The sequence below is a fragment of the Seriola aureovittata genome, chromosome 8 (genome assembly GCF_021018895.1).
Source record: "Seriola aureovittata isolate HTS-2021-v1 ecotype China chromosome 8, ASM2101889v1, whole genome shotgun sequence".
Lineage (NCBI taxonomy): Eukaryota > Metazoa > Chordata > Actinopteri > Carangiformes > Carangidae > Seriola > Seriola aureovittata.
In genome coordinates, this window is record NC_079371.1 from 12,786,490 (window position 1) to 12,801,876 (window position 15,387).

General features: G+C 39.7%; 3 protein-coding genes across 5 annotated transcripts; 1 reads left to right on the forward strand and 2 right to left on the reverse strand.

Moving 5' to 3' along the window:
• Positions 1-748: 748 nt before the first annotated feature.
• si:ch73-22a13.3 (inositol-trisphosphate 3-kinase A) lies at positions 749-6,294 on the reverse strand. Its single transcript, XM_056383565.1, has 8 exons — positions 6,207-6,294; positions 5,129-6,048; positions 4,163-4,247; positions 3,402-3,615; positions 2,609-2,813; positions 2,368-2,469; positions 1,906-1,977; positions 749-1,706 (listed from the first exon to the last, which is right to left on the reverse strand). The coding sequence occupies exons 2-8, from the start codon at positions 6,002-6,004 to the stop codon at positions 1,455-1,457; spliced, it is 1,806 nt and encodes a 601-aa protein (XP_056239540.1). The 5' UTR covers positions 6,005-6,048; positions 6,207-6,294; the 3' UTR covers positions 749-1,454.
• A 214-nt stretch (positions 6,295-6,508) lies between these two features.
• Positions 6,509-11,748, reverse strand: LOC130173602 (seipin-like). Its single transcript, XM_056383016.1, has 9 exons — positions 11,671-11,748; positions 10,609-10,864; positions 10,417-10,495; positions 10,101-10,244; positions 9,097-9,231; positions 8,895-8,992; positions 8,132-8,261; positions 7,875-7,953; positions 6,509-7,735 (listed from the first exon to the last, which is right to left on the reverse strand). Exons 2-9 carry the CDS (start codon positions 10,857-10,859, stop codon positions 7,590-7,592), a joined length of 1,062 nt encoding a protein of 353 aa, XP_056238991.1. The 5' UTR covers positions 10,860-10,864; positions 11,671-11,748; the 3' UTR covers positions 6,509-7,589.
• Positions 11,749-12,486: 738 nt separating this feature from the next.
• Positions 12,487-15,148, forward strand: rnaseh2c (ribonuclease H2, subunit C). Of its 3 annotated transcripts, none has more exons than XM_056382520.1 (5): positions 12,487-12,595; positions 13,383-13,537; positions 13,740-13,852; positions 14,164-14,283; positions 14,898-15,148. In XM_056382520.1, exons 2-5 carry the CDS (start codon positions 13,384-13,386, stop codon positions 14,919-14,921), a joined length of 411 nt encoding a protein of 136 aa, XP_056238495.1. In that variant the 5' UTR covers positions 12,487-12,595; position 13,383; the 3' UTR covers positions 14,922-15,148. The 3 variants fall into 3 exon arrangements, with proteins under 3 accessions (XP_056238495.1, XP_056238493.1, XP_056238494.1); XM_056382518.1 differs by lacking the exon at positions 12,487-12,595 and adding an exon at positions 12,641-12,669; XM_056382519.1 differs by lacking the exon at positions 12,487-12,595 and adding an exon at positions 12,641-12,669 and having other exon boundaries at positions 13,383-13,528.
• The last annotated feature ends 239 nt before the right edge of the window (positions 15,149-15,387 follow it).

The following is a 15,387-nucleotide window of genomic DNA, read 5'->3' on the forward strand; positions in this document are numbered from 1 at the left end:
TTTATTTCCTATTGATTTCTTGAAATTTTCCTGGAGAGAATAAACCACGTGGTTATAATTTGGTTGCAATTACAGGAAAAATAGTTCTCAGACTTTTATTTTTGTTGGTTCAACTAGTTGTGTCGATCTTATTATTGACCTCCAGACGATTTTCCCTTTAAGAATTGTCTCTATTTAAACAACAGTGAATTTATTGCTCATTCATTTATTATTGGAGACTTTCTTCATTTATGCTGAAATGTATGTATGTCTCTAGACCCATTTCGAAAGTGTAACAACTGATCACCATCTATTTTATCCATAATTGTTTCCAAATGATGTGGTTCTTTCCAGGATTCTTCTTAGATTATTTGGAAATAATTTGGAATTTACAAATCATTTGTTTGACAGTAGGTTTCCAGTTATTTAAGATTAAGTTTATACATAAAACATGAGAGCGAAAATACAATACATTGTTATATTTGGAAAAGTTGGGATTTCCACTTGAAGTTGAATAAAGTTCTGCAGATATGAAAAATATTTGGCAGCATATCATGAATTTGTACCAAGATTGAAGCTGTTAAAATCTTAGTCAGTCCATGGGAGTGTGTATTTATATACTTTAATGAGGGGATACATACTGTTTGCTTGCTTTCCTCTTTCTCTTTTTAGTTCATATGTCTGTAACCTGTTGGTGTTATATGAAATGACGGGTGCATTTTTGTAGTGTCAGGGATGTTGATATATGAAGACTGAGCAGATCAAGGCATTCACTGTTTATTTCACTTAGGTTGCACCACATAATATGAGAAGGTGTTTTGTATCATAAGCTGTATTCAGCCTATAAGACAAGGAAAGCATAACATTTCAGCTGCATCATATGTAAATAATTCAAAACCCTGATAGTAATATCACATCTGTTTAACCAATATATCTTCATTCGTGTTTCAGGTGTCTTTTTATAGGCATGATTCATTATGAGTTTCCTTTGCTGCTATAAACAAATGAGCTTATCATGTGTTGCAACACAGGTGAGATATTTGAGTTTTCACAGACCAACCCAATGAAAAAAACAAACAAAAAAACACCAGCGTTGTGGTAAAGCATCAACATGTACAGGACGGACATCTTTGGATTTTTGACCCTTTACAAATGATAAAAAAAAAAAAAAAAAACAGCAAGGAAAGGGAAAAAGGTCATGTAAAGCTTAAATCCTTTGAGTCCATAACACCAGCACCGTCTCCACTGTTACACAATGTACATGCCAGATGTACCACATCACATTTTCTATGATTTTAGCTGAATATTACTCCCTTGTTCTTCTTCAGCCTGTGAAGACAGATTCCTCCTCTGTTGTCTCTTCCAGTGAATGAAATGAGGCAACAGTTTAATGTGTAACAGCATCCGTTTCATCCACCTGCTCCTGAGTTTGAGTTTTCTTTAAGGGGCGTCTCAACCACAACCCTCAGTCTGCTTCATGTAAAACTCTTCTCATCTCCACCATTGTCCTCCTGTTGCCAGGAGACCACACTGATGGCCTGGCTCAGAGAAGTGATGAGGGAGGTCAGGCCTATGAGGTAGCCGTCCTCCCTGCTCCCCTCAGCCCACGGGACGTTGTGTTGGAGCTTGCTCGTGTCAGGCACAGGGATCGTCTTCCCAAAGTCTATCATCCACACACTGGCCTTGCTGCTATGGTCGTGGACAAAGAGAAGCGAGCTGCCAATCACCTGATCAGGTCAAACATATATTTATATGTAGATTAAGCAAGGATGAATTTGAGTGAGGTGAAAAGAAAATAAGAGACGAATGAAGATAAGCAAAAAGACTGATTCACTGATATTTCAAATCCTCGTTCTTCACTTCAGATAGAATTATTTAAAGCAGAATTTAACAAAAAAAGGGAAGGATTTGTCTCTGTAAACCAACCTCATGGGTTCTGAAAAATGATGAATTCATTAGTGCATCACTCAGGGCCAGGAGTCTGGAGTGGTATGCTTTCTGAGGGCAGAGATTGGAGGACAGAAGAGATAAACACTTGCAGTTTAGCTCCAAAAAATAGTGTTAACACAGGGTAAAACACTGAAATACATTGAGGAGATGGGACATAAAATGTATAAACAACAATGGCAGAGATTAGGGAGATAAAACTAAGAGAAGAAAGTTGTTTCAATATCCATTTCTTATTAGGTTTTGTTGTGTTTGACTTTTAAACTGACATTTAAAACCTTTCTATATGACGTAATATTTTTTTTTAACTCACACAGTTACATACAATCATGTCTGATATTATATTTACTATCTGCTCACCATAGTACGATGAAGGACAGCTTTTTTTAAAGGTGAGAGCAGCGTAATGCAATTACTGTTTCTAGGATAGACAGAACTGACCAGGATGTCCAGCTCACTCCTGGTGAAGTAGAGCAACGCCTCTGTGACTTGGGCCAAGGTCAGAATTTTTCGGAAGTCCCGCTTGACACTTCCGTCCTCCATCTGACTCACACACACATGCAGAAACACAGCGGCACAGACGTGGCACATTTGAAGACTTTTATGGAATGAAAAAGGTCTGGTAAATAGGTAATTATGGGTGACATGAGTTGTGCAGTGATTTACTGGCCTTTACTCCTACCATGATGCCTTCTATCCTGAAGCCCAGTGTCGATGTAGAACTGGTTGTATCCCTCCACTGAAGGTAACGCCACTTGGTCACACCTTTCTGTGCATGTTCCTCTGCTGATGGAGCTGACGGGTCTACTTTCAGCATCTTTTGGTACATGTCGCTTCGCAGGGTGGCTTTGGTCCGAGCTTTGGCCAGTTCCTCCTCCTGGTATGTCCTAAAAAGGAAGCTCCCATATAATTCCTTGTGTAGAAAAACATACTGCTACATGGAAAAACCTGTGTTTATAGTGTTAGTATATTCCCTTAATTGTTTTAGTTTTGACCACCCTCACCAGAGGCATATTAGTTTAATTACACAGAACCTCACCAATCAACACTTATCAAGCTCATATAATTATCAGGGAGAAAGCAACTCTTTGCAATATAAGATCTATGTGAATTACATCCCTAATTTAGTAATTAAGGACGAAAAGGTGAGATTGTTTTGCCAACTGCTCAACATTTAAGCCAACATGGACAAGAAACCTTTAAAGTACTCAGTAAAATGGAAATTTGAACATCTACAATAGCGTGAAAACAAGGCAAAATCCACCTGACAAAGATCATGTAATATGGTCGAAAACTGCAGGAAAGCTAAGTGGATCTCCAGTTGACATTTTTGTTTTTAAATCAGTTATTAAGGAACTGTAGGCAAAGAGGTTTAAGGTGAATCAGAATGACACAAAGTGGTAAGTTAATGAAAAACTGGTGATCAGAGATGACCCTACTCCCACTCTGTACAATCAAATTTCTCTCAAACCTACCTGACTCCCATTTTGCAGTCCATGATAACAGGTCTCCTCAGGCCGCTCAGCAGGTCCTCCAGTCGGATGTAGCTGTGCTCCCCCCTAGTGACCATGCCATGGTACTGTGGGACAAAGGGTCTCAGCGAGTCTCTCATCAGGCAGTCCAGGCAGTTTGCTTCCACCTCATTGTACAGTTTCAGCACCTCCCCTCCCTCACTCAGCTGGAAGTTACCTGGAGACACCGGCAATGAAGGGACAAAGATTAAGATAATTATGGTTCCACATTGTAAATAAAATAAGAAGGCAGGATGTGGATATTATCTGATTTCAGGACCACTCTTCCAATTTTAAAAAGTTTTGTAAAGTTATAGCATGAACACCAAACTCCTAATCACTAAAATGATCTGTATGGAGTGGTGATGTCTTTTTCATGACTGCCTGAGAAAAATCAATACCAACTGTGATTTAAATTATCACTGAAGCTTCAATTTTAGTGATAATAATCAGGTAAACATGTTGTAGTCCTCTTTGAGGTGACAGGCCCTTACTTAGAGATCCTGACCTGATGAAATCTGTTCTAAAACCCGCTGAATGAAATCAAAATGGACGGTGGTCAAAAGGTGTTTTTCATAGTTCCTAAAAAGGTCACTCTGTGGAGATAAAAATAGTACTATTTACTTATGGAGCAATGTTGGCTTTTTACAGTTATCAGTAGTGTAGAGAAACATACACACTAGTTTCTGTTAGTGTTTGTTTTGGTTGAACTGTAACACACATGCCTTGATGTCCAGCCAGCTGGACCCAGGAGCTCTGCCGCCGCAGCGACCAGTGCATCATGGTCAGGTATGTTCTCCAGGAGCGACACTGAGGCACAGAAGAAGAGCAGAGTATGTTGTTGTTGTCGTTATGCTAAGGAGGAAAACCTGATAAAACATATCAAAAAGAGAGAGAAACATATGTCCGGGAACCTTATACAGTATTAACACCTCCTCGGTCATCAGTGTAGTCAACAAACAAATGTCAGTACATTTTGTGTTTACAAACAATGCATTCCTGGACAGTTATAAGCTGTTTTGTATATACACAAAACAGCTACCACACTAGACACAGACATGGCATTGAAAAACCAAAAAAAAAAAACCAAAACAAAACATGGGAAGCTAGAGTCGAAACTGAGCATGCTCAGTAGAGACACTGTTGCAATATGACAAGTTTGCAGTTTGAAGAAAATATCTATGTTATAGGGCTTCATCCTTCTAAATGAAAATGTTCGCATCCTAAACGTTACCATTTTGATGGGATGGTGATTCCTCTGTAAAAGTCTTCACCTTTGATTCATACATTATGGATTACTGCTCAATGTCCGACAATGTAAACAGACAGCATACACTGAGAAAATGAACATCTACTCCCTAGTCCTCCTGCAACTGTCTGCTCCAACAAGTCCTCCAACCTGAACAAACATATAGGTCGTTCTACTCCCATATCTGTAGCAGCAGCAGCAGCAGCAGCAGCAGCAGCAGCTAGGCATGCAAACACCATTCAAATCTATCCTTATCAAAGTCCTCTTTCAAGCTCATGCAAAGCACCAGGACCACAGGTGCAAAGAACAGTTGAGAAATATAGTTTTAAGCCTCCCATCAACGACCTGAGCAACCAATGCTCATACTGGGATAGCAAATGCCCAAACTGAAAATATAGTTTTAAACCCCATCCATCCAATCTTCTGTCTCTGGCATTCTCACCTTCCTGAACGCCTTCCTCTTTTTGCCAGCATCCTCTCCTTCGCTGAAGACCTCATCACTCTCTGCTGAGGAGAGGTTGATGGAGGAGCAGGAGGAGGTGGAGGAGGATGAGTGAAGAAGCTTTGAGAGGATTGGATGTGGGGAGGACCACTGATGTGTTGTGGAGGCCCCTCTCAGCTCCTCAGCTTCTTCATTCTTCCCCTCAAGGGTTTCCCCGCTATCCTCGTCCTCTCCCTCTGCTACTGAAGTCGATCTCTTCCTCTCTTCACCCCCCTCTTCTTTTCTCTCTGACTCAAAACTTGAGTTTCTATTTCTCCAGTGTTTCCAGTCACTGCTTGTTCCCCCATCCCTTCCCTTATGATCAGGCTCCCTTTCTCCTCCAGTCTCCTCCACTCTTCTTTTCCCGCTCCACCTTCCTTTCTCCCTGTCTCTGTCTGTGTCAGCTTCACAGCTCCCCCCTAACTTCTCCTTCCTCCTCGTCCTCCATTTTGCCCTCACTTCATCCCTTGCACACTTTGTAGTCGGTTCTGCATCTTCTTTCCTTTCTGTGGCTTGAACAGCCTCATCATGTCTGAGATGCTGCTGGTGAGGAATGCTTTCTTCTGAATTGAGCTCATTGTCCCACTCTCCGTCGTCTCCGAGTCCACCTATACACTGGCTGTAAGGCGGGAAGCTCATTGCCAACTGGAGTCTGGGTCTGGATCTCAGTCTGACTTTCCTGCAGCTGCTGGAGGGCCCCTCACCGATCGTCAGGTGTTGGTACGTCTCGTCCGATAGTTTGGCAGAAAAGTCATTATTCATCATTTGCTTATTCTCTATCTCCATCTTCATCCCTTCTATGTTGTTGTCATCTGTTGTGTCCGTCTTTGTATCCATTGTGCGGTGTAGAGAGTGAATCTACTCCATGAGTCCGACATGTGCTTGTATGAAACAAACAGGAAATGTTTACAAGAGATGCACAGTTTTGAATATGTTTGAGGAAATTAATTTACAAGTCTAAATGCCCCTCTAACAAAGCCTCAGTGATATACTAAGCTTTCTCAAAAATGACACCTATGTCCATGTGTGTCCAACTTACCTCAGCTGTTAGTTTTCAGTGACAGAAAACTCTGTGCATGTCAGTGTGTTACATCTCTCTCCCATTGTCTCTGCTGGTGCCATATTTTGCATGTAGTGACGTCATTAAGTTTCCAAACCTTCATAAAGAGGCGTGTGCCACAGGCTAAGAGGACATCTAGGAATGATACCCGCCTGTGACGGATAGCAGGACAGAAATAGAGTAAGGTGTCCTCCCACCAAATATGAGTGTGTACTTTGTGGGTTAACTGTTTTAGGGCGGTGTTTTCTGACTTCACAAAGGATTAAATAAATAGTATGATGAACATTTTTTGAAGGTTTTATTGCAGCAATTGAACAGATGATATTTTAGAATAGATTTGCAGCTAAGCAAGACACATTTTGGCTAAAACTCAGTCAATTTAGAATATTTTTGTATATTAAAAATGCACATCTTAATCATAATGGTATATTTTGCTCAAGTAACAGTGTTTTAAAGTAACATTTCAGCCAGCATGACAGTTATAACTTCCAAGAGAAACAGCTCTAAAATCTGTTCAACACTAAATGAATAAAAAAGTCATTTTGAAATAAATATTCACATGTATAAATGCTGACAAAATATATATGATATAACCATCAAAATGTGATGTAATTGAAAACATTTTTAAAAGTCAGCTCATTACTAAGGAATGTTATTTCATCCTGCTTCTCTTAACAATAATGGATTATTGGTCATTTTCATGTAACACAAATTTTACCAGAGAGTGTTTCATTTAAAAAGCATTTGTCTAACAAGACTGAGACAAACTGGCTGTGCACTCATTCAGACCGAAGCAACAGCCAGTCACATAACTGACTCTGTCTGTTTGTCTTGAGTGTGTGTGTCATGAATTAAATGGTCATTAGGAAAATGGGATTGAAAGGTAAAAACTTTGGGACTTTGGAAAAGGGACATGAGTTCTAAAATTGTTTTCACTATCTAATTGTCACGTATTACATCTTTTTCTCTGTAGTTTTCAATATGTCTCTTTATATCAGAATATATTTTGTATTTATTTAACATGGAACAATGAAATAGTAAACATCAGGTCAGTGCTAAAAAGGAAATGACAATGAGAGATTTGAATGAAATGCTGAGGTTTCAGATGCGTCAATCTCATAAATCAAACGGTGTTTCCATTAAAGGTAAAATACCAGTGTGAATCAGAGTACATGAAAGAGAAATTGCTACTTTGAAGATCTACAGCTCAAACAGAGCAGCTCAGGTCATCCCTCGGCAATCTGTCAGTGTTGCACGGCCTCTTTCTGAGTCATTTTCAACCACATATTGCTCTTAAATCATCATTACATCTCAGTATGAGGGTCGCTCTCTGCACTCTCTCGCTCTCCTTTATTAATGTCCTCAGGCTGCCTCTGTCTCATTTATTTCAACCTGACTAAGTGTATGTCTGTTCTGCAGCTCTGTGCCGTTGCCAAAGTGCAATTGGGGCCTCTCCCGGCTCAGATTTGTGGGGGTTATCTGGAGGGGACCCAGCAGCTCTGCAGTACCTGTCAAAGAATTTGTTTCTGCAGTCAAACACACTATAACATACTCAGGTTGTCAGTACCAAGTGACTGATGCTAATAGCTCGAATAAAATTACATTTCTGTGTGCCTTTGTGAATGTGTCTGTGTTATTTCTTTGTACCCGCAGCAACATCTTTTTCATCCTCTTGCTCGTTGCTGTTCATGTTCTCCCTCTCTGACACCGATCCATCTGTTCTGAGCTGTAAACAACAAGGAAAACAAGCAATCAGAGGCAGTTGAGTTTGAGCTATAACCCCTGAGAGGATTTTGGCAATAATACACACTTGCGTAAACACAAACTCATGAAATGCAGTCTAAGACAGAACGCTGTGAGCAGTAAGTTCAGTGCTGTCTGTAGTAATATGCCCGTATTCTTGCCTGCTCTGGTTTCCATTCAACTCTCAGCAACAGCCTCATGTAGCTGAGGATGAAGAGGACACTGAGGAAGATGAAGTTACTGGAAACACCCACCAGGGCTGATGAGACAGGGAAGTAGAACAACAAGTATCTGACGAAAGGACACAGAGAGAAACAAAGAAAAATGTCATTTTGACATACAGGTGTGGTACTATGATGAGAGCTTTGTCTCAGTTTCAACCTCAGGAGATGATTTCCTGTAGCCATCTTCAACAACCCATAGAGAATACATCTGAACTTAATGTGCTTGAGCTGTGATTGTAGTTGGAGTCACTTTTTCCATTTAAGAAAAAGTGGCTTTCTATTACTCAAAACAGAAAGTGTCTGGTGGTTGTGGCCGTTGGTCTCTTGAGGCAACTGCTCATCCTCCACAACAAGATGTTTCTGTTCATCATCGTTAACTGTTGTGTTGAGTTGTATAAATGGAGTATAACCAAAACCTGATGTTTAACAAGACTGCTGCTGAAACATGTTCTCAATCATGAGCACTACACATGTCTTAAGGTGATGGCACATAATCAACATTTGGACAGTTATCCACAGGGAAAAATAAACTCTATGTGACTTCACTTTGAGCTGTAGGTTATAGAATATGTGAATTTCACACTTTTCTTCCTCATGTTTCATCAACAGAGAAATATAAGTGGATCTATGTATTGTTTCAGTTTCATGTTATAAATCCATGCTTTGACTCAGGTATGTGCAGTATATGAATGATTCTCACCTTATGCCAGTGAAGTGAGCGTGAACGTACAGCTGAGATGAGTAGATCTGCACCTTATTGGACAGGATCTCAATGACGGCTGTGACCGAGGGGGCATACTGAACATGAAGAAAAACTTATTGGATACACTTAAACAAAATATTTTTGGTGATTTGCTGTTCCAGCACACGTACACATGCTCACAAAGCAGTGTACTACTCACAGGGTCGTCAGTAAAGTCGGAGAAGAGCTCCACCTCCAGCATCTGTTTCTGTTCAATGGCTCCGCTCAGAAAGGCTGGGAGGAAGAGCAGCGTTCCCATGGTCCTCAGCAGGTCTGAGCGGTATCGCAGCATGCTCTGATCACAACACAACAACACCGTCACCCTGGCAGCACATTACCAGAAATGATTTTATTCAGTCCTCTGGGGATTCATTAATCTTCTCTTTCATTACAAATGTGTGATACCATATCCCCAGAAGATGTTCTCAGTGATGGGATGCTGAATATTTAGGAAAGGATGACTGAGTGACAGGGTTGTGTGCTCAGTTTAATGAAAACCAACAAAAGCGGATTTCAGTGATGCTTTGTGGCAGTGGATTAGACTGAAAGGTGTTTCAAACAGGCCAATTTATGAAGGTGATTAGTATGGAGGTGCAGGAATATTTGAAAAATCTTATATTTTAAAGAAAACACCACAAAAAGTACCATATCAACACCTCTATAGTATAGTGTTATTAGGGGACTGTTGCACCCAGTTACATTATAACACCAATAGGGTTTCTGTTTTCCGATCACTCAGTGTTTAAGTAAGTGATCTCTACATCTGAATTAATACTAAATAATAATACACTGTATTAATATAGGCGCCTTACAAGGCCCTCAAGGACACCTTACAATGCACAGCAAGAAGAATTCACCGTGTATCTGTATCAGTCATTATTTCATATAGTCATCCCATCACCTCATTGCAGTGGAGCTCTGCAGCAAGCATAAGCAGCTCTCATCTGGCTCTGACCAGGTTGTGTGATTAAGAGGTTATTGTGCGTCAGCGCTGTACTCACAAAGCGAGAGCTGGAGGTGGACAGCAGTTGTCTTGCCTGAGAAACACACAGCAATGCAATACAGTGAATCACTGGAGTTTGCAGGAACTAGTAATGAAGCACTACTTGATTGTACACATGAGGCCATCCATTAGGAGCGGAGCAAATCTTCAGTGCAACTCACTGAACGAGCAGAGGAAGCAATCTGGCCTCCATCCCGAGAGAAACAGGTTGTCTTGACCATGAACATCCCCAGCTCCTGATTGGTTGGGGACTCAGGCAACTCCAGCTGCAGAGAGATCTGATAGGCCTGGCCAAATGTCAGCACCTGAAGATACATTTTAAAAAGATGATAATATGAATAAAACAGATGGATGACTGAAACATGGACAGAGATAGATACATAGACCAGATACATAGATAGAGGCGTATACACACACACACACACACACACACACACACACACACACACACACACACACACACACATTCATACATACATGTTTCTTGTTCCTCATGAGAGAGATGTTGGCCACTGGGTAAGAGCACAAAAAAGAGGAAGGAGACTCACAGTCTGTCCTGCACACAAAAATGTGAACGACTGAGTGTGAGTAAAAGCAAGAAAGAGGGAATAAAACACACTGTAAGTCTGTGTTTTTGTGATGCACCTGCTCATCATTTCACCTACACACCTGTAGTAATAGTGCACAGGTGTCGAAAAAGCCGCCTTGGGCATGTAAGAGTAGTAGAAGCTCCCATATAAAAAGGCAGCGAGCCAGAGGAGCAGCAAGATGACAGAGAAGACAACAAAGCCCTGCAAAACCTTCTTGCGGGTGTGCGACATCGCTGTAACAACAGCATCCTGCAGCCTCAGCAGTGAACGGCCAATGAGGACTGACAGTTCTTCATCATGTTGTGAGCGTAGGGGACTTTCTTGATCCATAAAATCTGAAAGTCCAACAGACAATGAAGATTATGGAATTCTTTTGAAAAACAGATTAAGATGGGGTTAACCAAGAATATCTACAAAACTAAGACAGATAGTGTATTAAGGCATAAAAAATAACATAGAAAGATAAATACAATATCATTACAAGCATGTTTTAAAAAGGTGATTGAATAGATGTAATTAAAAGGAGCATAACGACTCAGTTAAGTTGAGTTACTGAAATGTGTCAACAGTTTTCTCAAAAGTTATTAGGGCCACATTTTTCTCAGAAAAGAAACACTGTGCACTGTATACAGTCACATGAAGTTAAAGACACAAGCCATCACATTCATGATACTGATAGCTGAAAAACCACTGAGTCCAATCTAAATCACAAGCAGAGGCCTTTCACATCAGATGACACCAAACTGTGTCAATGGCCAACTGCTACTGTGGCAGTATTACATGTAACAAGAAGCAATCATTATACAATGTACTTTGCAAAAATGCAGGAGGATTAAAGGTATTTATCAGTGCTCCCCACTAAACTTCTGCCTGTATAATTAAGCTGTTTGTTTTCTCAATTCATGAAACTAAAGTTTTGATCATATTTGATCATTAAAAGAGGAAGGGAAAACATAAATGAACATTAATATGCAGATTTTCAGAACAAGAGTTATGTTGGAAAGAATTATTGTGCAGGGATACTAAAGCATTTTAGCTCAATATCCAAATCAAATCTTGAAGAAAACAGTTTAATTGAAATAACAATGTGGTATCCAACAACAGCATGCCTGCAACAGTCTCGCTATAAAAAAAAACTCACCTCCGCTTTCAGTTTCCCAACTATGAGCTGTTAGGAAATCACTTCTCCTTTCCCTCAACTGTCTTGGTCCACAGTGTCTTTATGAAATGTTGTGAACAGAAATAAAAAAAAAAAAAAAACCTTATCCCTAGCTCTTAAAAAGCTGCCATTGGACAGGGTTTAGTCCATCCCACATGAAGAGAGATGCTGGTGCCAACTGGAACAGAGTTCTTGGTGTTGAACATGACACTGACAACAGGGGTGAGGCTTGATGACTTGAGTTTATACTTTGAAAATATTTACCAGACAGGCTACACAACAGTATTATACTATGTCCTGCTGGAATGTTTTAGTGACACCACTGGACATAAAGCCAAATTATGTAGTTTATATTTAGGAGAAAACAAACAAAAGTAACATTTCAGAAAATCAAGGCTGCTGGTATAATATCATAACTCTCTATAATATAATATAATAATATCATATAATAAGAATACTTATATCCATCTTAACAACTGATATTTACATCCATGACAATGTTAGATGATAATTTGACCTCAAGGGCAGCCTAAAAGCTTATTCATTCACTGTATTTGATTGCCTAATCCAAACTTTTATTTTACTTTTATTAATTAGTTTTTTTTTTATTATTCAGTTGCTTAATTGTTTGTTTTTCTGCATTGCTGCTAAGTGTACTGCAAAGGCCTAATTTCCCCCATACTGTATACCACTCCTCGATAGTCTGATACTGTCCAATAGCGCCCCTAATGCCAAATATGTTGATGACCCCAAAATTTTCACATCGTCTCTCGTCGAGAGGGGGCGGCATCCTCTGGCAGAAAGGAAAAACCCCGCCAAAATAACCTCCAGCGTAGAAGAAGACGAATTCCTCCGTCTCGTCACCAATCACACGCGCGACTGTTGCTAACCAGAGATCTACAGAAAGGTAACGTTGGAGTTGAACTGTCTCTGATCGCTTAGGAAGTCGCTAAAAACGTGTTAAATGATGTTTATCAAGGAGTGAGAAAACACGCTAATGTGACAGTAGATAATAGTGGTTATGTGATAATGTTGTTTATATTTGGGAAAGTGTGCACTGTTTGTTGTCATGTCATATTTACAAACTGCCTGCACTGTAATTGCAGTTACTACGATTACTAAAGCTGCGACCCACCATTGTTTACTTTTTCAGTTAATCTTCTCAGTATTTTGACGATTGATCGTTTAGTCTATAAAATAATGAAATAATAGTGAAAAAATGTACATCCCTGTTTCTCAGAGTGCAAGGTGGTATGTTCAAATATGTTGTTGTATCTATCAACAGCTCAAATCCAAAAGATATTCAGTTTAATATGACACTAAACAGAGAAAAGCAGGAAATCTTGATATCTTAGATTCTTAAAATATTTGCTGATCATTTTTCTATTGATGGACTAACTGATTAATCGTCCAATTATTGCAGCTCTAAAGATTACGCCAATGGACACAGTCGATCAATCAAATTATTCGAATAACAGTTGTTCTACAGTGAAGGCTGACAATATGATGAGACAATATATATGTAAACACTAAAACAATTAGAGACTATTGCACACAACACATTATGTCATACTAAAACCAGTAAAATACTGAAAAACTTTTCATAGTTATTTCATTTTGGAAAAAATAGTTCACTTCAGAATGTAATGTCTTGTTATTCATGTGTGTTGTCCTCTCCTGTCGTCTGGTTGCAGGATGTCCTGTAATACCAGTGTTACTCGTGTTTGTGTGTCATCGGTGGGCCAGGCACAGCGAGCTCCAGTCCACCTGATGCCCTGTGAGATTGAACACAATGGGCCCGCCCAGGTCTCACAATACTTCACTGCTACCACAAAAGACCGTAAATATGGTACACTCAGAATATGTTTAATCTCAGACAGATTTTTAGTTTTTCAAAGCCTCTCTACCAGGAGACTAAAGCTAATCGTTACTGGAGAAGTTTGCAGTTCATAGAAAACACTGGTGGAGATACAACCCATAAAGAAGTAATCACACTGGGACACACTGGTGATTCTCTAACAACTATCCTTTGTGCATTTCTCCCATTACAGAGAAGACAGTGTCATTCAGAGGCCGCGGGCTGAAGGGGCAGGAGCTCAGCTGTCCACAGGGCTACACTGGCCTGGTGCTTAAAGAGATCAACAAGTCTGGCTCCGACCAAGAGGTAAACACCACTGACAAGTGGTCTGGGTCAGTCAAACATACAGCAAAGCACTGACTGCATAGGACATAAAATCAGACATGCAGATGAGTGGGTGAAGAATAGGTAAACAAAATTCCTAAAACAAGAATAAAAGACTCTTTGCTGCTACAAGTTGCTGCCATAGGGGGTTACCAAGGACAGACTTAGTGCGAAGTTCATGAAATAAAAAATAACAGTGCATTATCATTTCATTACTGCTGTTTGCTGCAGGGGTTGAATTTATGTCTTTTCACTTCAAAAATCAATTTTCATGTGCTTGTATGTGTGTCCAGGACAGGACAGTGAAGGTATCCTCTGTGTTTGACAAGCTGACTTACTGGAACCTTGAGACTCCTCCAAACTCCGACGACGCTGTTGTGATGGCGATGGATTGGCCGGAGCTGGCTGAAGCGGTGAGGTGTTTTTTTTCTTTATGTAGACTGTAGTTTAAGATAAGTTCATTTATTCAATGTGTAATATTTAACTGATCAGTGGCTTGTATCATTAAGCAGAATGAAAGTTATCTGGTTAACTTAAGTTGAGTAAAGCTGCTGCGTTTTTTCTTCATGCTATGTTCCATATTTGATGGGGTCCATATTTCACTTGGCAAATCTACACTGATCCCCTCACTTATTTTCTTGTGAGGAGAATCAAAGCATAGTCCAGCATACTGATTCACTAACAATAATTTTAATCAAACCACTAGTTTCTGCCACAGAAGCAAGTGCTATTAAAATGACTTCTACAGCATAAACAATTTCTGACAGCTTGTCTTTTACTGCGCATGTAAATAATCTGTATGACTAGCACATACAATATGGTTCAATTAAAATTGGATTTCTAGGTAGCAGCTTTGCTGTTGGAGCAGTATTGTGGTACCATCCTTTTAATTGTTTCTCTACAGTTTAACAGATAGTAACAAAACTAGTATTGACAACAATATTTAATCAGAATATTTGGTTGGAAATACAAGAATACAGAGGCAGACAGATTTGTAGGTGGAAGCTGATATTTTGTCTCTTCACAGATCCATGGGCCAGTAGAAGACTGAAGAGACACAAAACTTCCTGCTAAAAGAAGGCAGGCTGCAGTCACCTGAACATGTTAGGATGAAATGTACAGTTTGCTGGTTACTGGTCACAAAGATAACTTCAGATATGCTAACCTGTTTAAAACTACTGTTTCATAGCAATAGGTAACAGGTGAAATGTTTATATTTTTGTATATGTGCTTTTGTAGAGAAGTAAAGAAAAGTAAAAGATAATGTTGACTGAACAACCTGTGAATTGTGTGATTCACTGAAACATTACAACATATACACATTGTTTGGTCTGAACAGTGTTTATTCACAAGGTAACATTTAGATTAGGTAGATCATGAAACCTAAATAACCAATGACTCAACTGTCCCTCATGAGTATCCACTCTAAAACTCTTAGGTTTGTATGGTAGTACTGATACTAATCAATTTTCATTAGGTCAGCTCCCAAAACGTGAAATGCTGCAGAACAATAAATT

Excerpts from the sequence above, each read along its gene's own strand:
- si:ch73-22a13.3 (XM_056383565.1), bottom strand. The coding sequence starts at position 6,004 with ATGGATACAAAGACGGACACAACAGATGACAACAACATAGAAGGGATG. Across the intron at positions 2,470-2,608 it reads TCAGGATAGAAGGCATCATG|ATGGAGGACGGAAGTGTCAA; the intron begins GTAGGAGTAAAG and ends TGTGTGAGTCAG. Across the intron at positions 1,978-2,367 it reads GGAGTGAGCTGGACATCCTG|AAAGCATACCACTCCAGACT; the intron begins GTCAGTTCTGTC and ends CTCTGCCCTCAG.
- LOC130173602 (XM_056383016.1), bottom strand. The coding sequence starts at position 10,859 with ATGGATCAAGAAAGTCCCCTACGCTCACAACATGATGAAGAACTGTCA. Across the intron at positions 10,245-10,416 it reads TCATGAGGAACAAGAAACAT|GTGCTGACATTTGGCCAGGC; the intron begins GTATGTATGAAT and ends ATGTATCTTCAG. Across the intron at positions 8,262-8,894 it reads GCTCACTTCACTGGCATAAG|ATACTTGTTGTTCTACTTCC; the intron begins GTGAGAATCATT and ends TCCTTTCGTCAG.
- rnaseh2c (XM_056382518.1), top strand. Across the intron at positions 13,538-13,739 it reads CACAAAAGACCGTAAATATG|AGAAGACAGTGTCATTCAGA; the intron begins GTACACTCAGAA and ends CTCCCATTACAG. Across the intron at positions 13,853-14,163 it reads AGTCTGGCTCCGACCAAGAG|GACAGGACAGTGAAGGTATC; the intron begins GTAAACACCACT and ends ATGTGTGTCCAG.